Source organism: Tachysurus fulvidraco, chromosome 8 (genome assembly GCF_022655615.1).
Source record: "Tachysurus fulvidraco isolate hzauxx_2018 chromosome 8, HZAU_PFXX_2.0, whole genome shotgun sequence".
In the NCBI taxonomy this organism is placed as follows: Eukaryota; Metazoa; Chordata; class Actinopteri; order Siluriformes; family Bagridae; genus Tachysurus; species Tachysurus fulvidraco.
This window is the reverse complement of record NC_062525.1, coordinates 6907729-6935551: the sequence shown is the minus strand read 5'-3', so window position 1 is coordinate 6935551 and position 27823 is coordinate 6907729. Positions and strand designations below refer to the sequence as shown.

Sequence of the window (27823 nt, the reverse complement as noted above, 5' to 3'; positions counted from 1 at the left end):
GTGTGTGTGTGTGTGTGTGTGTGTGTGTGTGTGTGTGTGTGTGTGTGTGTGTGTGTGTGTGTGTGTCACCATAAGCCCTGAACATTAAGGAGTCTGATGGCTTGAGAAAAGAAACTATTCTGGTTGTGAGGGCTTTATGGCTTTCTCAAATCCATGTGATGTCACGTGGCTTATTTTAGATTTTTGTTGTTGTTTGTTTTAATCTTAGATTGAATGTAAACTCTAATACCCCGGCTCGTCCTCTCGGGTTTCACGGTCACCGTCAGCTGGAACCCCGTTGAAGGTTCATCATGTGATGTGACAAGGTGATATCAGTGCGTTCAAAAAGGGGCGCGCAAGAGACGCACCGGCGGCGCTGGAGACACTCGAGTTACGCACGAGTTTGAGCGTGTAGCAGTGCAACATTTCCTTCTTCATAGGCCCGTGTTTGTGTCAGAAGAATCAATACAATGATGATGATGACGATGAATCAAACAGAGACGCAGTACAACAACGGCTACGTGCAGGAGGAGTACATGCTCCAGGTGGATGAGTGGGACCGCGACCTGCTGCTCGATCCCGCCTGGGAGAAACAACAGCGCAAGGTGCGACAATCCTGCCCTCTGTATGTGTGTCTGTGTGTGAGAGATCCACTCAAGGGTCTTAATTATGGACAATATGATCTTGGGCATATGGTCCTGCAATTAACAATTTACATTTTATTGAGACTTACAATTAATACAGTATACAGTGTATTGATACATCTAGGGATTTACTGTAGGCTCCTACTAAAAATTTGAAAAGTGAATCAATGCTGCTGTGGTTTCTGAACTTATGACCTTCCAATCAATAGCACAACAACTTAACCACTGAGCCACTACTGCTCAGACATAATGCCCACTTTATCTTTTTACCTGCACAATGTTTAACAAGATGTTATTCCTTCTGCTAAAAATCATAGTCTGAACATTGGTCCAAATGAACATGCTTATTTTAAACTTATCCTCAACCCCCTTGATCCTCACCAAGTCTTGACGCTTGGCTTAGCCTGGTTGTGGATTTTACAGCGGTGGTCTTTATCGTTGCAGAAATCACTGATTTAAATATAAGTGAAATGCTGGATGCTGCTTACAGCATGCACGTGGTGTGTGAGTGTCCTACACTGTCTAACAATAGAGTGCTGTAGCTAACAGGTTTCTCACCTAGCCATCCTGGCAATGTGTACACCGCAAAGACTGTCAGCAGATCCAGGACGTCCTGGAGATTAGAATGAACACAACGGAAACTAATTTTAACCTCAGAGCATTGGGCATTCGTAACAGCTAGCATGCTGTCCATCTTCACAGGGTGTCACCTTCCTTTAGGCATGATCACACACAGGCATTTTACATTATTAGGTTTGATAGCAGACAGAAAGTGTTGCTGAATGCTGCATTGTGTGTGTGTGTGTGTGTGTGTGTGTGTGTGTGTGTGTGTGTGTGTGTGTGTGTGTGTGTGTGTGTGTGTGTGTGTGTGTGTGTGTAGTTTGTTTAATAAAATGTAGCACCTGTTTGCTGCTTATACCATCCAAGTTAGGTGACTCTGAAGGACTGCCTGGATTGTGGACATTAAAATCTCAACTCTGAACATAAAAACCAAAACAAAACCCAAAAACATCTCATTAGGCTTTAACATAGAAAAAGCGTTAGCAGTGACCTGTCATAACATGTGGACTGTTACGGTGTTAATTCAGTCAAATCTTAAGCCATTCAGGTGACTCAAATCTGTTTAATAGAAGCTGTACAGTACTTTGTACAGGATTCTCTCTCTAATGCTAATTACTAAATATGCTAAATTACTCATTTAATTCTGAGCATATCTCCCTCTATAAATCTCTCTCTATTTATAATTTAAGGTAATAAAATGGGTTGACTGTATTCTTACCTTTATACTGTGTAATTTTTTTTTTTTTTCTGTACATAGCACAATGTGTGACCTTGTGTCATTTAGTGGTATTTAAATACAACCCAATGGGTGTTATCTGAAATGTTGATTGACAAGCACTGTTCTTATGTGGCACGCAGGGCCAGGGCTGGAAGCCCGGAACAAATTTCAGCAGGAGGTTAATTTATTACAGCAGTCGCACACAACACAGCTGACACAAACAGAACAAATGTCCGTCTGCACCTACACCCTTTGTTTTGAGTTGTAATGTATTTCAAAGTATTCTGCATGTTTTAATGATTACCAAAATGTAGGAATGCTTCCCTTACTACAGTAAGTTATAATATTCGACTGTCGTTTGCATATTCTGTGAATCATGTAAAAAAAAAAAAGGTAGATTTATTATTCTGGTAATCCTCTCCAAACTAAATCACAGGCAGTTAACTTTAATAGACTGTACTGAAATCGGCACATTCACTCGTTTCTCTCATATGTCCATTATCAGCATATAGCATGGAAGAGCACAAAGCTTTAATGACAGACAAGGATTCAGCAAAATCTCTTAAACATAGCTAGAAATCTAGGCAAAAGGTCATCAGTCTCAGCTAGGACATGTTGCATGTTGGAAGTGATTTGCATGACACTAATTGCTTCTGTAATAAAACTATGAAACACAACATTCAACATGTTCATTCATTGAACAGGCAAATTTGTTTCTTTTACATTTCTTTTCATAAAGCCAGAAAAAAACAACTGAAATTATAGAAAAAAATTATAAAAAATTCTTGTTCATGTCTCGTGTGTATGTTTTGTTTGGAACCAATTAAATCGCATCCGCACTTTCATCCGCCTCCGACTCCAATCCCTGACACTTACACCTTTTCTGTTACTTTAACTAAGGTTGTATTTTACTAGTTGTTAGAGAGCTCACTGCTATGGGCTGAAATAACGAGCTTACAATAGGCATTCTAACTTTCTGTTCGTTATTTCTCTGCATTACTTCTCTCAAAGCCATGTGGTGTGTCATTAATTAATGTTAAAAAAAATCTAAAAATATCAGTTATTATAAATAATAATCACTAAATCCTGCTACAATTTTACTGAATATCTGCTCATTAATAACTGATGAATGAATTCTATCTATCTATCTATCTATCTATCTATCTATCTATCTATCTATCTATCTATCTATCTATCTATCTATCTATCTATCTATCTATCTATCTATCTATCTATCTATCTATCTATCACTTTTAAACCTATAGGATCCTAATAGGATAAAGAATGTACTGTAGTTTGGAAAGCAAAGGGGATGCAGCAAGGACACACAGGCCATTGTGTTTAAAGGTGGGGGGTGCACGTCGTTTGAGAAATGCTTCAGAAAACTGAGTCGGGCCGACAAATAAAACAAACATGTAGCCAATGAGCAGAAAGGGGCGTGTCTTGTCGGTATGCGACAGAGAGAGTGTTCAGTGCACGTGTGTGACATTAGCAGAAAGCGATTGAAACATTGACATGGACATAAAAATGAAACACGAAAAAAAGCTTACGATAAGGCAAGAAGTAGGAACCGTGTTAATATAGGATCAGCTTTCCAGCGCTGGAGAGAGCTGAACGTCTTCCGGTGCTAAACCTATCACGGTACAACACACAGTAAAACAAAAACACATTCATATTACCATAGTATTACTCATTGAGTTTACTCCAGCAGGTTCCGCCATAATAGTTGCCTAGGTTATGTACATGTACAGTATGTATGTGTGGGGCGAAGCTATCAAAACAGGGATGACACCCATTTGGGTTAGGGGCTTGTTTGTGTTGGTGATTTCAAATGTCAACATTGGCTTTCAAACATCGTGCACCCCATCTTTAATCCGAATCAGAGTGAAAAGTCTTATATTTATTGTACATACATATATTTACATTCTTAAAATTTTTGAAAGTGGTTTCCCTCTCTCTTGTTTTTTTTTTTTTTTGTCTTAGACTTTTACGGCATGGTGCAACTCACACCTGCGTAAGGCTGGGACTCAGATTGAGAACATAGAGGAGGATTTTCGTAATGGACTCAAGTTGATGCTCCTTCTTGAAGTCATCTCTGGTACTGAGACGAGACACTTTTACTCTATATTTTAATTCATTAAGTTTACATGTTAATAATTTAGGGACACAGATTGTGTAATAATAATAATAATAATAATAATAATAATAATAATAATAATAATAATAATAATAATAATAATGACAGTGAATTTTACAATATAACATTGTATTATAAAGACAGTCCAGGGTTTATCCTGCCTTTTGTCCTGAGTCTCCTGGAATAGGTTCCAGGTTCCCTGCGGCCCAGTAGGAAAAGCAGTGTGAAGTATCGTGGATAGCTAAATGAATGGATGAAATTACTGGCAGTTATTATTATTATTATGTTGTTGCTAACAATTATTTAGTGGAAAAAAGAATCTTAGAAGAATCTTCCCTTTTTTGCTTTAATGACATTCTGCACTTGAGCTGACAGACCCCACAAGTTTCTCTTTATTGAAGTTTAGATCATTATATCCATTTTAGATGAAATACACAAAGCAGTTAAGTTTTCAATACAGAGCAGTTAACTTGCTCAATATAAGACATTTACTTCCATTTAAATAGAGAATGTACAGTAATAGTGCAGAATGACCAATTAACATCAGTGCCGTATTTGAACAAATTAATTAATTAATCAATTAATCAAGATTTCAATGATAAATAAACCAATTTATTTATTTATGTATTTATGTATTTATTTATTTATTTGTTTGTTTGTTTGTTTGTTTGTTTATTTAGGGGTGTTATATACAATAAGGCTATTAACAAAGAAAGGTCTTCTGAAAAGAAAATAAAGTTGACCATTTCAGGCATCAGGTCTGGTCATTAGACATTGAACTGAAACTGTGCTTTAAACTGTACTGAGTCAGGGGCGATATGTGCGATTTGCAGCAAGTTAGTAAGTCTTACAGTAATTAAGCATTGCTTTTTTGGATAGAGAACGTCAGAAACTGATTGTAAATGTTGCTGTATTTGTCTTTAGGTGAAAGGCTGCCTAAACCAGACAGAGGAAAAATGCGATTTCACAAAATAGCCAATGTGAACAAAGCCCTGGAGTACATCACCAGTAAAGGAGTAAAGCTGGTGTCCATAGGAGCAGAAGGTCCAGTATTTATACAATTAGACAATGTTTTATCTTTCCAGAATTCCTAAATACTGTGTATTGTAAACTAATAATAGATGTTGACTCAAAGATTCTGCAGATTTGGCTGTAATTATTGTTGCCTCTCTAAATAGACAGACAGAAAGACAGTCTCATATTAAGGTTCAATGTGTTTTTTTTTTAGCTGATGGCTTGAAATCAATTATTTAGTTATTCTAATGGGTTCAAATCCTTTCTGTCTGTCACTTGTGTCTAAAAACAGATTATGACATGTAAGTATGATAGAAAGTGAACACAATATAGTAAAACTAATACGGTAAGTGCTGTCAAAGAAAGTAAGTTAAATAAAATGATGTGTTGTTTTTAATGTTAATGTTAATGTTTTTAGAGATCGTTGATGGAAATGTAAAGATGACTTTGGGAATGATCTGGACCATTATTCTCCGCTTTGCCATTCAGGATATCTCGGTGGAAGGTATGGCATGAAAATGCACCAAATCATAAAAACATACACCTACAGTATAAAACAAAGACAATGCAAAGAAAAAAAAAATTACTTACAAATAAATAAATGCACTTGAAGTTAGAGCAGGGGTTCCAAAGGATGGGGTCACAAGGGAAACTCACAATATTCTATTTTGTTTCATTTTATTCTTTTTGAAATGAATATATGAAATATAGAAGATGAGTTTAAAAGAACTATTTTAGTATTTCTTCTACTATCCTGACAGTTCAGTGAATGGAACAAATACTGCTTCATGTTGGGTCATATCACAACACCCCGGTCTGGATTATTTTCTTATAACAGCACAACACCTCCCATTTGAACTGCTGAAATATTACAAGGAATATTCCTTTGGTTTCTTGTCCCTTGTATGTTACACATGCAGCACGTTACTGGCATAAAATGTTACAGTAGTGCTGTATTATTAATCTATAATATGGGTGTTCAAAACAATTCTTAATATTTATTTGATATAGTTTGGCCTAAATTTAGGAGCTCCTGGCTTAGAGTGAACCCGAAAATACAAAGACCAATACAAGGTCTAATATACTTCCTATGGTCTAATTTGTCTTATATGAGCGCTAAAAATCAGATTTACTTTAGTTCATTCACAAAAGTGCTACTTGTGTTGTTTTTTGTAGTTTGTTATTTATAGTTAAGACGCATGATTCTTTCTTTTGCATGTATTATTGGGTGTGTTGGTTATCAGTAATTATTATTACCAGAAACCTCTGCTAAAGAGGGGCTACTGCTGTGGTGCCAGAGGAAGACGGCTCCATACAGGAACGTCAACGTGCAAAACTTCCACTGCAGGTGAGAAATAATGCCACTAGATTGCGTATTATTTCTGATTTACATTCAGGCAAAAAACATATATAAAATCAGTAACCATTTGTTAACAGTGTGAATCTAAAAACATGGGACTTGCCAGCACCCTGACAAGTAATAATTTATGCCACTGCTCTTTGAGAGAATAACCAATATCTAGGCTGCTGAAAATATTCTGGTATTTGGTGAACTTCATGGTGCCGTCAGCTGCAAATCATTGCTGATTCGCCTATATATACTACACCAGGATCAGGGACTAGACATACTCGTGCTCTGAAGAGCTAAAAAGCTTGATTTTGTTCCCACTTAAAGACAGCTTTTAAACCTTACCTCCAATGATACTTAAAGGCTAATGAATCTTTTGCAAATCATGTTAAACTAGATTTGTAAAGTTCGTCGTGACAAACTTTGATGTTGGCTTTGAGGATGCAAGTATTCGCAAAGTCCGGTGCTTTTTGGAGGCGAGTGGACATAAGGGTCAGTGTTACTTTTGGAGGCAAGTGGACACGAGCATGTGACGTCATCCGAATACTCCTGAGGAAGTTCCCTCAGTGTTCTGAGTGTTTTGATATGTCACATGTCCATGTTGTAAAGAGTTTTTTGATTTTGCATATTTGCGGGCGGGGCTGCGGCACAACCGGAAGGCCAGTTGGTACACCAATTTTAACCTTTGTTCAGAGTATCACCCTAAAGGAGCTGGCCAAGTTTGGTGTAGATAGTTCAAAAGCTTGCCGAGTTATAAACCTCCAAAGTTTATAATGGGAGTCTATGGCGAAAAAGGCCAATTTGAGACCCAGTACCGGAAGTACTGGTACTCTGATCGCTTAGAAAAGTAAGAGCAACAAACTTCAGACCAGCGTCTACAATATATCCGAATTTGGTGCATGTGGCTCGAAAGCTCTAGGCCGCATTAAATTTTATAAATTTTTGTCTACGCTGAAATAGGAAAACAGAATGTTGGCTTCTACAAAGCCAACATAATTAAGTGACAGAACCAAATATGGGTATATGAAAAACTATTTCTAGACATTTCTTTACTAATTTGAAAAGCAAAACTTGATAAAACAAATTGCCCTGCCTTGTTCTAATGGCAGATAATTTGTAAAATGTATTTCTTTAAAAAAGCAAAATTATTTGCCAATGTAATATACAAATATAAGAGTTAAAATAATATGTTTTGAATTAAGTATAAGAACTTAATATATTGGATCACTGTAATCTTATAACATGACTATTACATTAAAAGTACAGTAGTTCTACTTGTTTTTAAGGGTTGTTTGTTTTTGTTTATTAGCTTTAAATTGAACCCAGTGAACTCATGAACAGTCCATTTGGATCATTGTACTTTAAGAGCTCAATAATAAATACAATCATTTTGATAATAGTGGACTCATTTTTATTATTATAACAAAATAGTGTATAGAGGAGACTCCTGAGAGGCCTATTATCATTAATTGTGCATCCAGTGACATTTGGGAGTAAATAAATATGTTCCTGCAAGCAAACATCACACAAATAACAGAAATCAATTAACATAAACCAAAGCTAATATAATAACTGAGAACTAATACATACTCACAGGTGCAGGCATAACGAGAGTGATATTTAGTTGGGTGCCATTTGCTTAGTGTGGTGCGGTGCTTATCGGGTGAGGAGCAGTGACGTGGGGAGTCCAAGGAGGCTGGTGGGGTTCAGTGGGTTTAGGCAGCCCTGTCTTCTGTGTCCAGTGGCCGCTCTGTAATGAGAGAGAGGTAGAAATTCAAATTAGGTCACATGCAGCTCTTCTCGGAGGTGCTGCGCCCCGTATCGCTTTCTGATATCCATATTGCCGCTCTGATTGGCTGCTGGTTTCTTGGAGCAAGAGCAAGAGGAGCAAGAAAATGCTGCTGAAAACTGACACTGCAGGCCTAGCAATGATTAATAACTAATAAATTCACAATAATTACTTTAGATAGAAAAAAGCCCAGCATTCTCAGGATGTCGGGTCCACTTCCTGCAGTTAGACTAATTCAGAGATGAGCTGTTCTCTCACTGCATTCAAATCATCGTGAGTGATTAAGTCGTACTTCTTTATTCATAAAGAAAAGATTGAATGTTTTTAGGATTATGCTTTACTGAACAATTACTTTTAATGGGGAGAGAAACTATGGGGAATAAACTAATTGGTACTGCATTTCTGCAATTTTGCAAAAGTGGCAGCTTGCATAAGTATACCCTTTAATTACTGGGGTTGTGGCAACATCCAGAAAAAACACAATCATACTCAATCTGATGTAAATTTTTGCAAGAATATGTGGCAAAAATTGTGAAGTCAATTCATAATGCATATAGACTATTACCAAATAAAAGTAAACGGTGGTAAAAATCGAAAAGTTGCTTTAATAAAGTATTACTTTATCCTTAAGCCTGTTATGCACACATGCAAATAGGTTATTGTAGGTTTTTTTTTTTTTTCATTTTCACCTCATTTTCTTTTCACCTTTCTATTTTTTAATTTCACAATGAGGGTGGAAAACCTTCTGATGTTATCTATATTTTATATGTATTACATTACAAAAATCTCTGGGTTTATGATGTATAAACTTTTTGCATCTATTCTACATAAATAGATGTCATGTGATTGTTTTTCTGCTCTTTCTATCACTGTTGTGTCAAGCTGGAAGGATGGCCTGGCCTTCTGTGCCCTTATACACAGACACAGACCAGACCTGATTGACTACTCCAAGCTCAACAAGGTCTGGCGCTGCATGCTCTGAGAGATTTACCAGCTCTAACAAGTCTGATACAATCCATAAATTTTTTACAGGTCGATATCCAAGAAACATTTCAAATGCTTTTTGCATAATCTGCTAAAAAAAGTTTTGAACTTATGCATCATATCACATTAGGATTGTGCTGTTTTATTGTGCTAGATTTAGTAAAAATACAGCTTGTAATCTCTTATTCTGTGATTCTCCTTTCTTCTACTTTCGGCTTTTCCCTTTAGGGGGCGCCACAGCGAATCATGTGTTTCAACCTAACTCTATCCTCAGCACACTCCGCACCAATTACCTTCATGTCCTCATTTAACACATCCATATGTCTTCTCTTTACCCCTCCTCTTGACCTCCTACCTGGCAGCTCCATCTCCAACGTCCTTCTACCAATATAACCATATACTTCCTCTGTACATGTCCAAACCATCTCAATCTAGTCTCTCTGACCTTGTCCACAAAATAGCCAACCTAATCTGTTCCTCTGATATGCTCTGTTTGCTAAAAAGCTCATTTGTACAGTAGCAGTTATGGATTAAATGTAATGAATTTAAGTGAACACTCATTGTCTCATTTTACTGGAAGAGCTTGACAAAGTAACTATATGGATTGATTTCTGTAAGATTAACAAAAATAACCCTGGCTATGTATTACATTATTGGACTCCACTTTGCGTACCACTCTTATTTGATATCAATTGCATGATATTCAATTGCATTTTTTTGCCCATTTTATTCTCAACACAGTAATGAGCATTGTGCACTAAATGGTCCTTCTAACGCTGGCCTAGAAATATCAGTAGTCAGTGTGGCAGCTGTAATCGTTCTTTACACATTTAAGTGTATCAGCTATTCATGTACATGCAGGATGATCATCTAGGCAACCTGAACCTGGCACTGGAAGTTGCAGAGAAACACCTTGACATCCCCAAAATGCTGGATCCAGAAGGTATGTTGCATGAGCGTATGATTTCAGACAAAAACAAACAAAAAATTTACTGCACTAAAAATGAAGTAAAAGAAAAAAGAAAAATATCAAGTAAAATATAAAAAATATTAAGCTAGTTGTATGTGGTATAAAATATGTACCATAATACCACATATATTCAACAGGTTGTGCAGAAAATCAAGAAGAGATAGCAGCGAAAGTTGCAGTGACAGTAATAAGTAATTATAAATACAGGATATGCCATGTATATGGACAAGAATGTTGGGTGTAGGTGTCCAACAAGGAGAAAGAAATCCAAGGTCTTTATTTGTATGTTTATGTATTAGTAGTCATATGTATTCTCGTGGTTGAGATAGCCCGGATGGTTTGTGGGCACAGGTTCCTCCTTTTTCTCTCCGTGCTGGCCTTCAGGAATAAAAAGCACTTTCCAGATTGAAGAGTCTATTATTTAGATGTCTAAGGTATTTTATTATCTTCCTGGCCTTGGTCCAGCAGTTGGGAATTACTGACTATGCTGAGGTTAGGTTAAATATGTCCATGAACACTGGTGCTAGCTGGACAGCACAAGCTTTAGAGTCCTGTCCTGAGATGTTTTCCAGGCCTGCCACTTTCCTGGTATTCACTCTCCTAGAAGGCTTCCTGAGTTTATGATCTGAGATAATGAAAGCATGAAGACAATGAAAGATAATGGTAGCTGTCACCTTGAAGCGAGTGTTAAAGGTTGTCCAGAGAACCTTTTAAACCATTCTGGTAGATGGCTAATGGTCTATTACTGTTCTCAGTTCTTGTGTTAGTCTTCTAATGCCACCCGTTTGGAACTGTGACTCTATGAATTATATATTTTTATATACTATGTTTTCTTGTATGGAAACACATGAAAAAATGTGGAAAAAGTGTCCATAAAAGTGGAGACGAATAGAGTCGGTTAGGTCATAGTGTACTGTATGTAAGGGACAGAATCAGGTCAAATGACATTTATATCGATCTATTGGGAAACTAATGGACTTACTGACGAGGTAAACTAGAGATATGTGTCATCACCATCCTTTAGGACCTGCTTTACATACACCTGATTTTTTTTGACTGATTAGCACTCTTCAAAATAACAAAACAAAATAAGAAGGTGAGATTCAAAGCAATCAACAAATAGAAGCCAACCCAGAAAAATAATCCAATAAACATCAGGAATGTTTATAGGAATGTAATCAGTGTAAATTCTGGGAAATTAAGTTTATTATAAGAGCAGATAGAGTAGTGGCATTTTACAATTTTTTAATTGTTTATAGATTTGCAAGAAGATTTATAATTCCTTTTTCATCACTTGTATAGAAAAATGGAACTGATTACTGCTTTGCTCCCGTGGGTCTGCAGTAGAATATCAGAATCATTTTGTCTGAACAGTTTTCTCACTTTATCTCACTTTAACTGACTCCTTCTTATCCCACTTAATTCTGCATCATTATCACCATAATTGATCATGAGTGTCCTAAGAGCATTTTCCACATTTTTTTGAAAATCCTGCTTGTCTTTTAAATGTCAAATTACAATGTAGGTAGTAATTGGCTCTTGTAGTAAAGAGACATACGTAAGTGGTGTTGTTAGTGAGTCAATAATGGTTAAGCTTTCAGTAGACAGAGGTGCTTATGCAAATAGACAAGGTTGCTGCAAAAGGTTTTTTACCAGCCTCAATAATGATGGATGTTAAATGTAAATGAAAAAAAAAAAGACAGAAATAGCTGGTAATATAGTTTCACCCCAGAAAATAAGAATTGTGTAGGTTTGTCTTCTTGTTTTTATGTCAGTTAATATAATCATATAGATGTATAACATTTCAAAGTGTTGAAGCTTATTAAGAATATAAAGGTGAGATATGGAGATAAATATGTAGAAAACTGAAGCATTTTCCAACTTCACTGATTGTGAACTCATCTTTATACAGTAGGTACAGATAGTTGACAGATTAAAGGACAAATGTAATGCTAGATCACACATTCTTATCTCATCCTAAGCCTGTGTCATATTTTTTAATACTATTGCATGTAATTTGGTTTTAATTATTCCCTTTTGCATTCGCCTCTTTTATTTTTTATTTCCTTTCACCACATCAGACATCATAAACACCCCCAAACCTGATGAGAGAGCCATCATGACCTACGTGTCCTGCTTCTACCATGCTTTTGCTGGAGCCGAGCAGGTATGGCTTTTCGACTAGATGTCATACGCACTTCATTCACACAGGCTTAATACCACATTGACCTTTTCCATCACTTCTAAATTACAGGCTATGTCATGTTGCCTTGTAAACAGTTTGCCTAAGCTAAATGTTTAAATATACCATGTGTCTATGTGTGTGTTGTCTTTTGAAAGGCGGAGACCGCTGCTAACAGGATTTGTAAAGTTCTTGGGGTCAACCAGGAGAACGAGAAGTTCATGGAAGACTATGAAAAACTGGCCAGTGAGGTGAGACACACATTCGATTGTTATCTGAGACTGATTCTCCAGCAGTTGTCTGATTTCCTGTAACCATTCAAAAGCTATTTTTGATTAGCTGTCTTTCAGCCATCATATAGTAGATTCATTCCAAAATTTAGTCACAGTTCTAAATCTGTTCTTTTCATAATATCCACTCATACAAGCAGATTCACATTTAGCATGAGAAGAGTAGGAATATCCATAAGAATAACCATTCAATTAAATTGTACGTCCGACATCTAAAGGATTTGTTTTGTTTTCCAACTTAAACTATCTGTTTTATAAAATCCTTGCTCTAGAACGTCGGCAGCCTTAATAACTCAAAGAGCCATTTGGACCCGTTTCTCACCGAAAAAAAAAAACAGGGAGCCACAAAACCCATTTGACATCTAAAATGAAGATAACACTGCATATATTGTTTTTTACCTTTATGGAAAGTATAGAAAAAACTGTAGTGTGTTGCATTTATGAAACCAATGAACTGCTACCGAGTAAAAAGAAATTTTATTTCTGCAGGCAAACAAAAATATTTTGAACAGTTTGAACTAACCTTAACAAAAAACACGCTGGGTTGAAGGTTACTTTCAAATAAAATGTTCAATGTCTAATCGAGTCCTCTTTGTATTCATGACGTCAAAATGTTAACTTGCCGGCTGCAGCGAACTAAAAATGCGTCTGCTTGTGTGTGTCGGATTTCACAAGTCGGCAGTTATGACACATATTAACTAAAATAAAATAAATTTAAATTAAATATTTATTTTCCAAATCTACAGGGAGCCGCAGCAGAGGGATGAAAGGGCCACTTACTGCTCCGGAGCCGCGGGTTGCCGACCCCTGCTCTAGACCTTGAATTTTTCGATTGATTTTTAGACCATATTGGATTATATTAATTTTTTATATATCGTATAATACATGTAAACATCAAAGTCATACATATGTAGAAAATTTACCCTTGCTGTACACTTTAATACTAACACCTGTACACCTGCTCATTCATGTAGTTATCTCATTCAAGATTTAAGAGGTTTATTGTCAAGTGCACAGTGAAAAAATTATGGTTCAGACCATACGATGAAATCAGACAATCATGTAGCAGCAGAACAAGGCAGAATGTCATACAGATACAGGTCAAGAGCTTCAGAATAATTTTACAACAAACATCAAAATTGTGATCTCTGTGGCATGGATTTTAGTGCCAGATTGCATGGTTCAGAAACTGCTGATCTTTTGAGATTTTCACATACAACAGTGTCTAGAGTGTCACAGTTCTGTGGGTGGAAATGCCTTGTTGATGAGAGTAAGCAGAGGAAATGACCAGACTGTTTGAGATATCAGGAAGGATAAAGAAACTCAAGTAATCACTCTTTACAAATGTAGTGAACAGAAAAGCATCTCAGTATACACAGAACATTGAACCTTGTGAAGGAGGAACTACAACAGTACACATTAAGATAAGATAAGATAAGATAAGATAAAATAGATACAGCAGCAAAGACAAAATGTGCAAATATAAATTAGAAAATGGTACAAATATATACAGTACAGTGTATAAATACAAAAGAAAAAAGCAAACAATGCAGTAGTTGCAGGGTTCCTCGCCTATCAGCTAAAAACAGGAATCTGAGACTGTAATGAGATTCACAGCCGAACAGTTGAAGATTAGAGAAAAAAAAATCTCTTTATTTATGTGGCATTTCTGTGCCGTGACTGAGATGTTATCTGTAATATGATTGGTCAAAAAAATAATCCATACACAATCTAATCTGTAGCATCTTATTAACTCAATATCATTATTAAATATTTAATAATGCAACACATTTCTTCTCCCTCTTCACTTTTCGTCCTCTTAAGCCTCTTAAAATTCCTCCTCTTTACTCCTAACCCTTTTTGACCATATGAGCTCTTTTAATGGTTAAGATGTTTTGTAAATAACATTTATCTTTACTAAGATCTAATATTTCACTTTAAGGGGAAACACAAAAGTTTTTCAATTTAAAGCGGAAACCCAAAGTTTTTTCCAGGCTTCATCTGTTATTGTCAGGGTGCAGGGGGATGGACCCAAAGATGCAGAACACATACAACTCCAAATGAAATCGGTTTTAATATAGGCAGAGAAGAGAGAGCATTCCAACAAAAAGTACAGTCACAGGGCTAAACTGACATAATAGCCCAAACAGGTGATAATCCAACAAAGATAGTTACCTTTACAGGGCCAAATGTCAATTGTTAAAAGCGCTATACAAATAAATTAGAATTTAAATGTCATTGTACTTGTATCTAGATTGACTAGGCTACTTTTAATTAATTTATTTGTTATAATAATTAATAATAATTATTGTTTTAATTAATTTTAATTTGTTAATTAATCTCCTTCTTAGCTGTTAGGATGGATCCATCGCACCATCCCGTGGCTGGAAAACCGGTCTCCCGAGAGCTCAATGGCAGCCATGAAGAAGAAACTTGAAGATTTCCGTGGCTACCGTCGCATCCACAAGCCACCAAAAGTGCAAGAGAAATGCCAGCTGGAGATCAACTTTAACACGCTGCAGACCAAACTGCGCATCAGCAACAGGCCTGCCTACATGCCCTCTGAAGGGAAAATGGTGTCGGTGAGATTATTTAATTAAGATTTATTTAATTATTTAGATTTATGTAATTATTAGAAATGGCACTGATAGAATAATATTGTTTATTTTTTTTATACCCGCAAAAAAGGTGGATTAGATATTGGGAAAATAGCTAAAGTTTTTCTTATGATAGGATTGATTTTATTATATTTATAATTTATTATATCTTATGTCTTTATTTATTATATGTACGATGTTTGCTGTCAGATCATACAGTTTTAGCCTTTAGCCCTTTTTTTTATATATATAAACACTATGTAGTGTCAAGAAATGTGTAAATGAGGCATGAAATATTAAGATATAAAATGTTAATAGATATACATGTGTATACACACACAGACTGAACAAGCACCTAAGTGACATGTGTGGATATAAATGGATGAATCCTTTTGATGATCTTAAAGAGAAATCAGCATGAGCCTGTCAGATTAACAGCGTGAGAGGAAAAGGACAGTTCATTGTCCACGGTTACCTCAAGGTTGCATGCAGTGACAGAAGGTGAGATCATCGAGTTGTGTCCAGGGAGCTCACAAGATCCTGACATGGGGATAAATCACCTTGGATGGACAGCAATTGCTGGGATTCATTTTCAGCTGATGATCTGCCATCCATGATGAGATGTATTCCAGAAATGCCAAGACCTCAGCACAATCTATGAGTGTCTATAACTTTAGCATAAGGCTGCAACATTACAAAATAAACAAATTTAAAAAAGCCTGAATACTTTCTGAATGCACTGTATATAAGACAAGTCATCTGTGGAGGGGATTATCAAGCTAACAAGTCGTATGTGAAGGGGATTATCAAGCTAACAAGTCGTATGTGAAGGGGATTATCAAGCTAACAAGTCGTATGTGAAGGGGATTATCAAGCTAACAAGTCGTATGTGAAGGGGATTATCAAGCTAACAAGTCGTATGTGAAGGGGATTATCAAGCTAACAAGTCTCATGTGAAGGTGTTTATCAAGCTAACAAGTCTCATGTGAAGGTGATTGTCAAGTTAACAAGTCTTCTGGTTCTCTGTAGGACATTACAAGTGCATGGCAGGGTCTGGAGCAGGCAGAAAAAGGCTATGAAGACTGGTTACTGAGTGAACTTAGACGTCTGGAGCGTCTTGACCACATGGCTGAGAAATTCCAGCAGAAGGCGCTCACCCACGAGAGCTGGGCTAAAGGTCTGAGGGCGCATCATTGCACACATAAACAAGAGAGACAAGAGAAAACCTGATTTATATATGATTAAAAACAATACTGTTTGTTTCTAAAGACATGACAAATACTAAAATGCATACAAAGTGTGTGCATGTGTGTCTGTTTAATGCAGGTAAGGATGAGATCCTGATTCAGAAGGACTATGAGAAGGCGTCTCTGACAGAGGTGCGGGCGCTTCTCAGGAGGCATGAGGCATTCGAGAGCGACCTTGCCGCACATCAAGACCGGGTGGAGCAGATTGCCGCCATTGCACAGGAACTCAAGTATGATCACTTCCTATTTCTTTCTCCTCTTTGTAGCAATAAAGATCAGTAATCCACTGTGCCATTTTGGAGCAGGTGATCATTAAACTTCAGGTGTGTATATACAAAATAAAGGGCTATTTTGCTTTAGAGGTAAATATGGAGTCCAAACTGAGTCTATTATCGTAAGGTATGTTGTTGACAGAAGGTCCTGAGATCAAATCCCACAACCACATGCTTAGGAAATCTGTAATAGTCTTACCGTTATCACTATTCTATGCCAGCAACTTATAGATTACGAGATCACAAGAATTTTATTTCCAGGTGAAACATGCTGCCAGAAACAGGTTCCTCTGTGGGAACAAAATCCAAATCTAAATGCAGGGATAGAAGACAGACAGGGGTTTTATTAACAAAAAAACAAAACCAACAAACACAGGAATACACTCGGGGAAAAACTTAGCAACTAAAATACAGAACAAGTTAGAAAAACTCACAACCCAAAAAACATAAAACAGAGAACACCAGGTAACAAATGATGTACAACACCAAAGACTGGGCAAAAAACACACGCAAGACAACAGGTGTAAATAGGGGAGGTAATTAGTGTTACATAAGGATCTGGTATGCTTAGGCAGGAATGGGCAACCACATGAAAAAAAAGTAATAGCACAAGACAAACACTCTCCTGTTATACCTCCAAGCAGGGAATTGTTCAAGCCACTATGACAGGAAACCCCTACACCCCACCCACCAGTTCACAGCTTTCTTCTCGCCAACATGGTACCATGCCCGAAAGTCAGAGAGGGCGATGATCCTGGCGAGAAACAGGGAGGAGTTAGGAGTGCAGCGAGGTCCAAGGGGGGAGCAAGGGTTACATCGAGGCCCAAGAGTTGACCCCGATGTCCCCAGCCAAGCCGAGGCAGAGCAACGTCCTGAAGGGCAGAGGGTGTGTGAGAGCATCCTCTCCTGAGTGCTGAAGCAGAATGATGAACAGAAGCAGGGCAATGTCAATGTCAATGTCAATGCCGACAAAACAGGAGAAGCAGTTCAGGCTGGTTATAACCTCTGCAGACATAGAAGCAAAGTGATGTCCCCCAACAGTAACGGATTTGGAGCGATGTCAGCAGAAACAGATAAAAAGTCCTAAAAGACCAGACTTAAATAGTACAGAATAGTCTGCTTCAAGAGATCCTTAGGTGTTAGTCCTTCTGTCAAGGATGGAAACAAAAATCCAGACCAAAATGCAGGGATAGAAGACAGACAGTGGTTTTATTTTTAAAGCAACAAAACTAATAACAAAGGAAAACACTAATGTTTCAGGTTACCAGTTGTTTAAACTTAGTTTTAAGACAGAAGAGCCAAATTAAAACATCCACTAAGACACAGTGCTGATTTATATCTTTGTATGCTCCAAACAATCTGATCATGATTCAGAAATATGAAACGAGAAAATGTTTAATATCACGTGCCAGTGTTTTGATGCTTAGTGCTGTATGCAGCATGTGGTGTATTTAAAGCTCTTGCTTTGGCAGAGTGTGTGAGCTTCCTTTTGTCTCTGTTCTAAATGTGACCTATAGTGTGGACAAAACACCTGCTGGCGTCCTTCTGTATAAATGCTTTTAGCCTCTCTCTCTCTCTCTCTCTCTCTCTCTCTCTCTCTCTCTCTCTCTCTCTCTCTCTCTCTCTCTCTCTCTCTCTCTCTCTCTCTCTCTCTCTCTCTCTCTCTCCGTCTCACTCTCTTTCTTTTGTGCTTACTGTATTCTAATGCTTGAATTAATCGTTATTATTGGTTTCTGTCTGGGTCCTGGGACATGAGTGTGTGTGTGTGTGTTCTGGGTCAGGGTCAGTTTGTTCTTACACACCTGCATTAAATCACAGAGCGCTTCAGGGGTCAGTTTAAAAGGTGAGAGTGTGTGTATGTGTGTGTGCGTGTGTGTGTATGTGCAATAACAGCTGTAGCAGCAGGGTTTTTACTTTATATTTATCATTATATACAAAATGTATTATTAAAAAATTATTTATTATTATTTTATATATATATATATATATATATATATATATATATATATATATATATATATATATATATATATATATATATATAAATTATTCACAAGGTGATGAAATAGGATTAGTACTTAACTGTGCGAGATACTGTATTACTCAAAACTAATGCTGTGCATATGTTAATTCATGTAAAATATAAATGTTAAGATGAGTAAGTGAAACACAAAAGCAAAAGAGAAGTAAAAGAACGTGTTCACTATGACTGACACGTGTTCACAGATACAGGAAATGTACAGAAAACCACAAACAACGTAGGCTCTGTGTTAAACTGTGAATTGAGCGCACAGCAGCTGACTATCTGAGAAGAAAGTGTAAGAGGGGGGGAGTGATGTATTGCTTGTAAACAACAAAAGAAGGCATTAAACAAAAGAAATCAACAAAATGAGTATTTCAACTAAGGAAAAAGTTAGGACACAATATGTTCTAATAGCTGGTACTGTGTATATATATATATATATATATATATATATATATATATATATATATATATATGTATATATATATATATATATATATATATATATATATATATATATATATATATATATATATATATATATACACACACACACATTATTATACATTTTATACAGGTACAATTAAATGTGGTAGTGTCCTTACTTTTTCCTCACATGAAATTAGATTTGTTTCATTACATTTTATAGATCATTTAAAAAAGACATTTCTTTGGTTTTATTTATTTAGTTATATTACTTGAATCTTCCAATATTGTTAAAATGTAGATAATGACAATAAATATAATCACGTGTGACCCAATAGCAGTCACTGATGTACTTGTTCTTCTTTCTCTCTCTTTCTCTCTGTATTATCACCTTATGATCTCACTAACACAAACATTTATGAAAAACGTGTTTCTGGACTTTGGCCATGGGGTGATCCGTGTAACATTAACTCTGTCACTGTGTTCTACATTGTAAAACACACACACGAACACACACGCGCGCACACACACACACACAAACACACACACACACAAACACACACACACGCAGATAATTATACACATATCAATAACCCTGAAAATCAAGAGTCAGTTCTTAAACACTGACAAATACACATTATGGCAAAGTACATTCAATTTAACAGAATTCTCACACATAAGAGAGTGAAGTTGCTGAATTTGGATTTGTGTATTTGTGGACTGTACATCTGTGATTACATGATTACATTGCTTTATATTTCTATATATCTTTATCTGTCCTTTTTTACTTAATTTTTATTAATTTGTTGAAAGAAGCAAAATTATCTGCCCTTAAAATAAAATAATCTAAAGCTTGTCGCAGGTAATGGTATTTAAAAACAGGCTGAACCACTGTATATTTTTTCTCTCTCTCTCTCTTTCTCCCCCTCTATCTGTACATGTGCAGTGAACTGGATTACCATGCGGCAACAGCCATTAACGAGCGTTGTCAGCAGATCTGTGATCAGTGGGACCAGCTAGGAACTTTGACTCAGAAAAGGAGAGAAACCCTGGAGGTATAAAAAATAAATACAAACTAATTAATTGATTGATTGATTGATTGATTGATTAATTATTATTATTATTATTATTATTATTAGTATTATTATTATTATTATTATTATTATTATTATTATTATTAATAATAATAATAATAATAATAATAATAATAATAATAATAATAATAATAATAATAACAATAATATAATTGTATTATTATTAACACAATTAAAATAATAACAACAACAATAATAATAATAATAATAATAATAATTATTATTATTATTATTATTATTATTATTATTATTACCCATTACTTACACAATATTCCCAATTATACATTTTCAAAAGAAAAACATCAAAACCATTGCTCAATGCACAATATATTGCTTGACCACTCTGAAGGAGTTTACAGCATGTTTCATGTAGTCCACTCCATTGTCAAGTTCTGTTACAATATATATTCTGTTCTATATAATATATTTTATTTTATTATTGCTATTATTATATAGTATTAAATTTATAATTATTATTATTATTATTATTATTATTATTATTATTATTATTATTATTATTATTATTATTAAATATAAATATATTATTATTATGGTGATATCTTAAGTTTGTATGAGGAATATGTAATGCAATATCATAAAATCTTTTAACTTTGAACTTTTTTTTTTTTTTTTTTACATTTTTTACAATTTTGTGACAAATATGTTAAAGTGGATTTGAACAAACATGTAAAACGCACACAGACATACAGAAAGCTCAAGATGTGTTGCTATATATATGTTATATTCCTTGGAATGGATAGTTTAAAAGTCATGTAAATACACACAAGACATTATGAAATGGCATTCAGGGAAATGATGCTGATATAAAGCTAACAGTATAATTTATTGTGAAATTTGCAACCGTGCGTAAGACGGACATTCAAGGTTGAGATGGATACAGTCTCATCAATCTGCTTTAACACTGTAACTGTGTGTGTGTGTGTGTGTGTGTGTGTGTGTGTGTGTGTGTGTGTGTGTGTGTGTGTGTGTGTGTGTGTGTGTGTGTTTGTGTGCGTGTGTGTGTGTTTGTGTGTGTGTGTGTGTGTGTGTGTGTGTGTGTGTGTGTGTGTGTGTGTGTGTGTGTGTGTGTGTGTGTGTGTGTGTGTGTGTGTGTTTGTGTGTGTGTGTGTGTGTGTGTGTTTGTAAGAGGACAGAGAAATTGCTGGAGACAATCGATCAGCTCTTCCTGGAGTTTGGTAAAAGAGCTGTTCCGTTTAATAACTGGATGGAGGGAGCCATGGAGGACCTACAAGATATGTTCATAGTGCACAGCACAGAGGAGACTGAGGTAATGATCAGGAATGTGAAAGAATATAACGGTAAATAAAATGCTGGTAAAACCAGACTGTTGAACAATAGGGGTTGGAATACCTCTTTTTGTATTATTATTTAATGTGTTTAATGTGTTTTAGTTGCCTGCAGTGCACATGCTCTATTTCACAAGTGAATTACACAGAATTTACATTCTCACTGACTTCTGCTGATCTATAAGCAACATGGTGTAAAGTGAACAAGTAGCCTTCCTGATACATTGTGACATTTTAATTTATTTAATTCATGTTTGTGATTCTACACACAATTCTGCATAGTGTGGATGAGTTCATGAAACAAGAAAGCAAAAAAAGAAGAAGAAGAAGAAGAAGAAGAAGAAGAAGAAGAAGAAGAAGAATGCATAGTCTTTTAGGGCACGATTCATACATTTATTGTGGGTAAAGTATGTAGAATATTACAGCTGAATGCTGCATTGTGTGTGTGTGTGTGTGTGTGTGTGTGTGTGTGTGTGTGTGTGTGTGTGTGTGTGTGTGTGTGTGTGTGTGTGTGTGTGTGTGTGTGCAGACCTTGATTTCTGCCCATGACCAGTTCAAAACGACGCTGCCTGAGGCAGATGTGGAAAGACAGGCCATCCTGAACATCTACAGTGAGGTGCAGAAAATCACGCAGGCTTACAACATCTCTCCCAACCTCACCAACATCTACTGCCAACTCACCCCAGCTGAGATCAGCTTCAAATGGGACACGGTGTGTGTCTGTGTACTGTTTGTTAAATCCTTGGTATCCTGATCATATGCATTTTCACAGTTGTTCTTACGTCATTGTTCCAAGACTTCCTAGAAATTCATAATGATATAATGGTATAATGATCGGAAATGACTTTTTGCCAGCAAAATGTTTTTGAAGTGAAAATGAGGTTGTTTTGCTTCTCCAACTCATCCAGCTTGTTAAAAGATCTAATCGTGCTGTAATTATAATGTCCACCCAAGTTTTTCCATATTACTCATCTAACAAGCATCAGCACTTCTACTGCAAGGACATTAGAGCAACTCTGAAAACAGATAATAGGTAGTATATTTATTTATACCACAGCTTGTTGTATTCCCATTGAATCCTGATTGTTCAGATGGTGTTGATTAATTTTCTGTAACAGCCCTTCTGACAATAGTGCATCTACGGATTACTGATTTATATTCATTCATGGTTATGACCAAATCAGGCCTTGACTACATTACCAGTCAGCCTCTACATGATACATGACTTTGTCACATGTCTCAATGAGCAGCTTCTAATAATAATTTTTTTTTTTTTTTTAACAAAGCCACAGGACATAGAGTCAGGTTGAACCTGTTCTGTGTAGATTATGTGTAGATTATGAGTGTTCAGCTGTAAAGAGAATAGGTGAGTGGAAGAGAAATCATTTCGCTTTATGAGTCACCCAAAAATGAGTAATTACTTTCCCGTGCTGTCATTTTTCACTACCAATTGTGAATTTTTACTTGTTCAAGAATAGCATAATATATTCTAGAAAACCTTTTTAGAAAATGGTTTTGCCATTGAGTTTGTCTGTCTGTCAGTCTTTCTGTCTGACTGTCTGGCTGTCTATCTGTCTTACTGTTTGTCTTTCTGTCTCTCTGACTGTTTGTCTGTCTGTCTGACTGTCTGTTTGTCTGTCTCTCTGTGACTGACTGTCTATTCGACTCTGTCTGTCTGTCCAACTGCGTGTCTGTCCGTCTAAGATTTTCATCAATGCAATATCTCAATAATGAGAACTTAAATGATTGTAGAATTTAAATAAAGTTCTCAGTGTAACCAGAAAATGATCAGGTTTTGTATTTGGATGGTCCAATGTCTTAACTTAACTTGTTTAGTTATATTTAATGATGTACAACATAATGTCCTGCTATGACTTTTATTATAGCAGCTGTTAATACATACAGTACTGTGATTTGAATAGCAGCCAGCTGGCACTCAACTAACAATGTAACATAACGTCTTCTCTACCAGACCTGCTGTTATAGACAATGAATCAAGACACAAATAATCTAAAAGCTCTTGGAAAAAATGTAACTGAGAGATCTCTAAAATAAAAAGATCACCTTTTTGTAAGGTAAGGTTAGGGGTAGGGCAATTATTATTTCACTTCAGTGAGTCCAAATCAACAGAAATCACCTACATGTCATTAATACATGCCAGTGTCTTTGTGTAGGTGAAGAGACTGGTCCCTCAAAGGGATGCTGCATTACGGGACGAGATATCCAGGCAGCAGGCGAACGAGCGCCTCAGAAGGCAGTTTGCTGCCCAGGCCAACGCAATCGGACCCTGGATTCAAGCGCGCATGGAGGTACAAATGAAATGGCTTTCTTGCCTATGCAGTGTGCTTGTTTTGTTCAGTTATGCAGTGGATATAAAGAATGTGTGTGTGTTTTCAGGAGGTTGCACGCTGCTCTGTGGATACAGGCGCCACTTTAGAGGATCAGATGAATCAGCTGAAGCAGTATGAGGGTATGATCATCAGCTACAAGCCCAACATCGACAAGCTGGAGGGAGATCACCAGTTTATCCAGGAGTCACTCATATTCGACAACAAACACACCAAATACACCATGGAGGTGCCTCACTTTATACTATAGTTCACACATGCATATTAGAAGCGTATTATACTGTTATAATTAAGATCATTTTAAAACATACAATTTACCTTTGTCCTTTGAGTTGGCTGGTGAAGAAGAAAGAAAGAAAGAAAGAAAGAAAGAAAGAAAGAAAGAAAGAAAGAAAGAAAGAAAGAAAGAAAGAAAGAATGATTGATTGATTGATTGATTGATTGATTGATTGATTTTTTAAATAATATATATTGTAGAATGTATAACACATACATTGGCGTGTCTAATAAACCCCCAGTTCCCCCTAGCTTCCACTGCTGGGCCCTTGAGCAAGGACCTTAACCCTAAATTTGTATAAAAAAAGAGTGATCAAATTTATGTCACATGTAATTGCAGCTTATAAGGATGAATTTGTCACAGCCTCTGTCACAGGATGAATTTGTCACTTCTCTACACTATGTCAAGATTTACTATGTTGCTGTTTTGCTCAGCATATCCGTGTTGGATGGGAGCACCTCCTGACCACTGTGGCTCGCACCATCAATGAGATCGAGACTCAGATCATGATCCGTGATGCCAAGGGCATCAGTCAGCAGCAGCTCACCGAGTTTCGCTCATCCTTCAGCCACTTTGACAGGGTAACATCTCCTTTAGACACAAACACACACACACATCACACACACACGCTGCCAGGATCTTACAGAATCTGAATGTCTAGTTATAAGAGTCATTTAAACTCACTATACTAACCTGATTGACAAGTGACAAATTAACTCACAGATAAATAAAGGAAAGTGTAAATGAGCTTAATAATTCAAAACATGTTCAATGCCCAGCATATTTGTTTTTACTGTTTGTATCTACATGATATTTGATTGAAACGTATTTTCTTTAGAGTTTATATAGATTGTTCTTATTGTTTTCATATTTTATATTTTACTATTCCATGTGTTTGAACTGTGTGTGTTTGTGTGTGTGTGTGTGTGTGTGTGTGTGTGTGTGTGTGTGTGTGTGTGTGTGTGTGTGTGTGTGTGTGTGTGTGTGTGGTCACAGAGTATTCATGAGTTAGTTTGTTCCACTGATTTAACAGCTTGTCTGAACCAAAAAGGAAACACTAGAGGATATTCACCTAACACTACTTACTTCATGCACATATTTTACAGACAGATGACCAATTAAAGGAACATCAAGTGTGTTAGTAAGTCATTGTGCCAGCACAAGCAGAACAGCTTCATTGTGCCTTAGTGAGGATTACACAATCTCTGGAACTATAATGACACAATTCTTCCAAAATATTTCCAATGATATTTTATTATTTATACTTTGATATTGGTATTTTGATAAATGTAATGGAGAGCCCTGTCTAACAAATCACTACAAAAACTCCTATAAATGTTCTCTTGGGTTGCTATCTGATGACTGCGAAAGCTACAGCATGTAATTTACATCCTTTTACATCCACATCCAATCAGTCAGTGAGTCCTTATGGAGTACAGATGGGGGCACAGACATGTGGGAAGAGACCCAGATGTGCGGCATCAACCCCACATAGGGCATAAGAAAGTGGCTGTTTTTCCTTTAATTTGTTACCCATTTCTGTCTTCTTTCATCACAATAATCTGACTGACATTTTTAATTCAGCATTTTGAGATAAAATGTCATTGCTGAAAAACATGTTCTTTTTTACATTCTGAATATGATCACACTCCTTTTTTCAATAACATACATTCCTCTTACTGTTCAAATATGGATGCCCCTGTGGGTGTTAATTAATAGTCCTCTTATCTTTCCAAATTTTCATTATTTCTCATTGTGTATTCTGTCTCTCACCCAATCCTGCAGAAGAAGAAAGGAGGAATGGACACTGATGAATTCCGAGCATGTCTCATCTCCATGGGTTATGATCTGGTAAAAAAAAATTTTTTCACAAAATACATCAATATCTCAATATAGCACGATCTAATGCCCTATGAATATTTTACTTCACAAAATGGCTGAAATTTAGAGAACATTGTTTTGTGTCTTCAGGTTTCACACATCTACTGTTATTTTAATTAGAATCATTATAATTTGAACTTATAACTTGGAAAGAATTAAGAAGAAAGTTACAAAAATATCTTCACATATAACTCGTATATCACTAGCAATAGTGTTCTTCTTGTACTTTTGTCATTTTTGTACAAGATTACTTGTTCAAGTTTACAACGACCAAAGAATTTACAGTAATTAGCAAAATGACAATTAGATGATTTGTAGTATTTTGTTCACTGAAAGGAGAAACGCTTATGCATAATGTGTGCAATGAGACAAGAGCACAAAACAGTAGTGCCCAAGGCTTGTGGTTTTGTTTTAGGCACTTCCACTTTTAAATGATGGGTTTTTAGATCCTAAAGATGATTTGAGGTTAATTAATATGCCCCTGGGTTCTCCAGGATAATCTCTGGGTTAATCCTCATGGAGGTCTTTTACAGATTATATCTCACTCCCTTGTGCTATAGACCTGTTCATCTACACAAACCTCTCCTGACATGTGCTCTTGATCAGACAAACAGTTTCTCACATTTTCTCAGCATTGCAATGTACCTGAACTATGACATATGTACAACCTTTGTCATGATTACATGCGTGTTCATGCAGGGTGAGGCGGAATTTGCTCGGATCATGTCAGTGGTCGATCCGAATGGTAAAGGGACGGTGACGTTCCAGTCGTTTGTGGACTTCATGACCCGAGAGACCACTGAGACTGACTCTAATGAACAAGTCGCTGCTTCCTTCAGGATCCTCGCTGGTGATAAGGTGTGTGTATCATTCTGTTACACATTTACAAAGATTGAATATGATGAAACTTCACTTCATTCCTACAAAACGTGTACCCTAGTTTTTGTCTAAAATCTCTATCCTTGCTTCTATTTGTTGTGTCGCAGCCATATATAATGATTGAGGAGCTAAGGCGTGAGCTGCCTCCTGAACAGGCTGACTACTGCATTTCCAGGATGCCTCTATACACCGGGCCTGATGGAGTGCCAGGAGCCCTAGATTACCAAGCTTTCTCTTCTGCCCTCTATGGAGAGAGTGACCTTTAAACACACACACAAACACACACACCTTTTTTTTCTTTTTGATTGCCATGTGTTACACTACTGTTTCTAGCACTCCGTCCTTTGGCAACTTTTCCTAGGGTTATCAACTACAACACAGTGTGTATCCTTCAATCCATGTGTAGACTAGCTGGATTCTAACTAGCTGGTTCCATTAATAAATGTGTAGACTAGTGTGCTAACTAGCTGGTTCACTATTTACCTAGTTGCTATGTAGCTACCAAGAATAAAGTAGTGATGTATCATCAGTAAAAATTTGTATCTAAAATATTTGCCTACATTTAGAAAAACATTTTTTTGAAACAATAAATAATAATAGCTTATCCACTGTGTTTGTTGTTTTGAACATTAAACAGCATCAGATTGATTTCAGTGCATTCTGGGTAATTAATTTCAACTCCAGACTGACTCCTACTCTGTCTGCTTCAATTCTTGAAGCAGACAGAGTGGGAGTGCAAAAAAATGGGGGCACGGTGGCTTAGTGGTTAGCTCGTTCGTATCACACCTCCAGTGTTGTGTGTATGGAGTTTGCATGTTCTCCCCATGCCTCTGGGGTTTCCTCCGGGTACTCCAGT

The 27823-nt window shown here is 36.4% G+C and overlaps 1 protein-coding gene across 1 annotated transcript; it reads left to right on the top strand.

The window, feature by feature from the left end:
• Positions 1 to 313: 313 nt before the first annotated feature.
• Positions 314 to 27571, top strand: LOC113634055 (alpha-actinin-2). Its single transcript, XM_027132763.2, has 21 exons — positions 314 to 584; positions 3886 to 4000; positions 4964 to 5083; positions 5472 to 5558; positions 6314 to 6401; positions 9073 to 9151; positions 10036 to 10117; positions 12226 to 12311; positions 12485 to 12577; positions 14968 to 15198; positions 16243 to 16390; positions 16540 to 16690; positions 20128 to 20236; positions 21423 to 21563; positions 22112 to 22294; positions 23757 to 23891; positions 23980 to 24159; positions 24642 to 24788; positions 25993 to 26058; positions 26788 to 26946; positions 27075 to 27571. Exons 1-21 carry the CDS (start codon positions 450 to 452, stop codon positions 27231 to 27233), a joined length of 2694 nt encoding a protein of 897 aa, XP_026988564.2. The 5' UTR covers positions 314 to 449; the 3' UTR covers positions 27234 to 27571.
• Positions 27572 to 27823: the final 252 nt, after the last annotated feature.

Excerpts from the sequence above, each read along its gene's own strand:
- LOC113634055 (XM_027132763.2), top strand. The coding sequence starts at position 450 with ATGATGATGATGACGATGAATCAAACAGAGACGCAGTACAACAACGGC. Across the intron at positions 15,199-16,242 it reads CTGAAGGGAAAATGGTGTCG|GACATTACAAGTGCATGGCA; the intron begins GTGAGATTATTT and ends GGTTCTCTGTAG. Across the intron at positions 26,059-26,787 it reads TCTCCATGGGTTATGATCTG|GGTGAGGCGGAATTTGCTCG; the intron begins GTAAAAAAAAAT and ends GTGTTCATGCAG.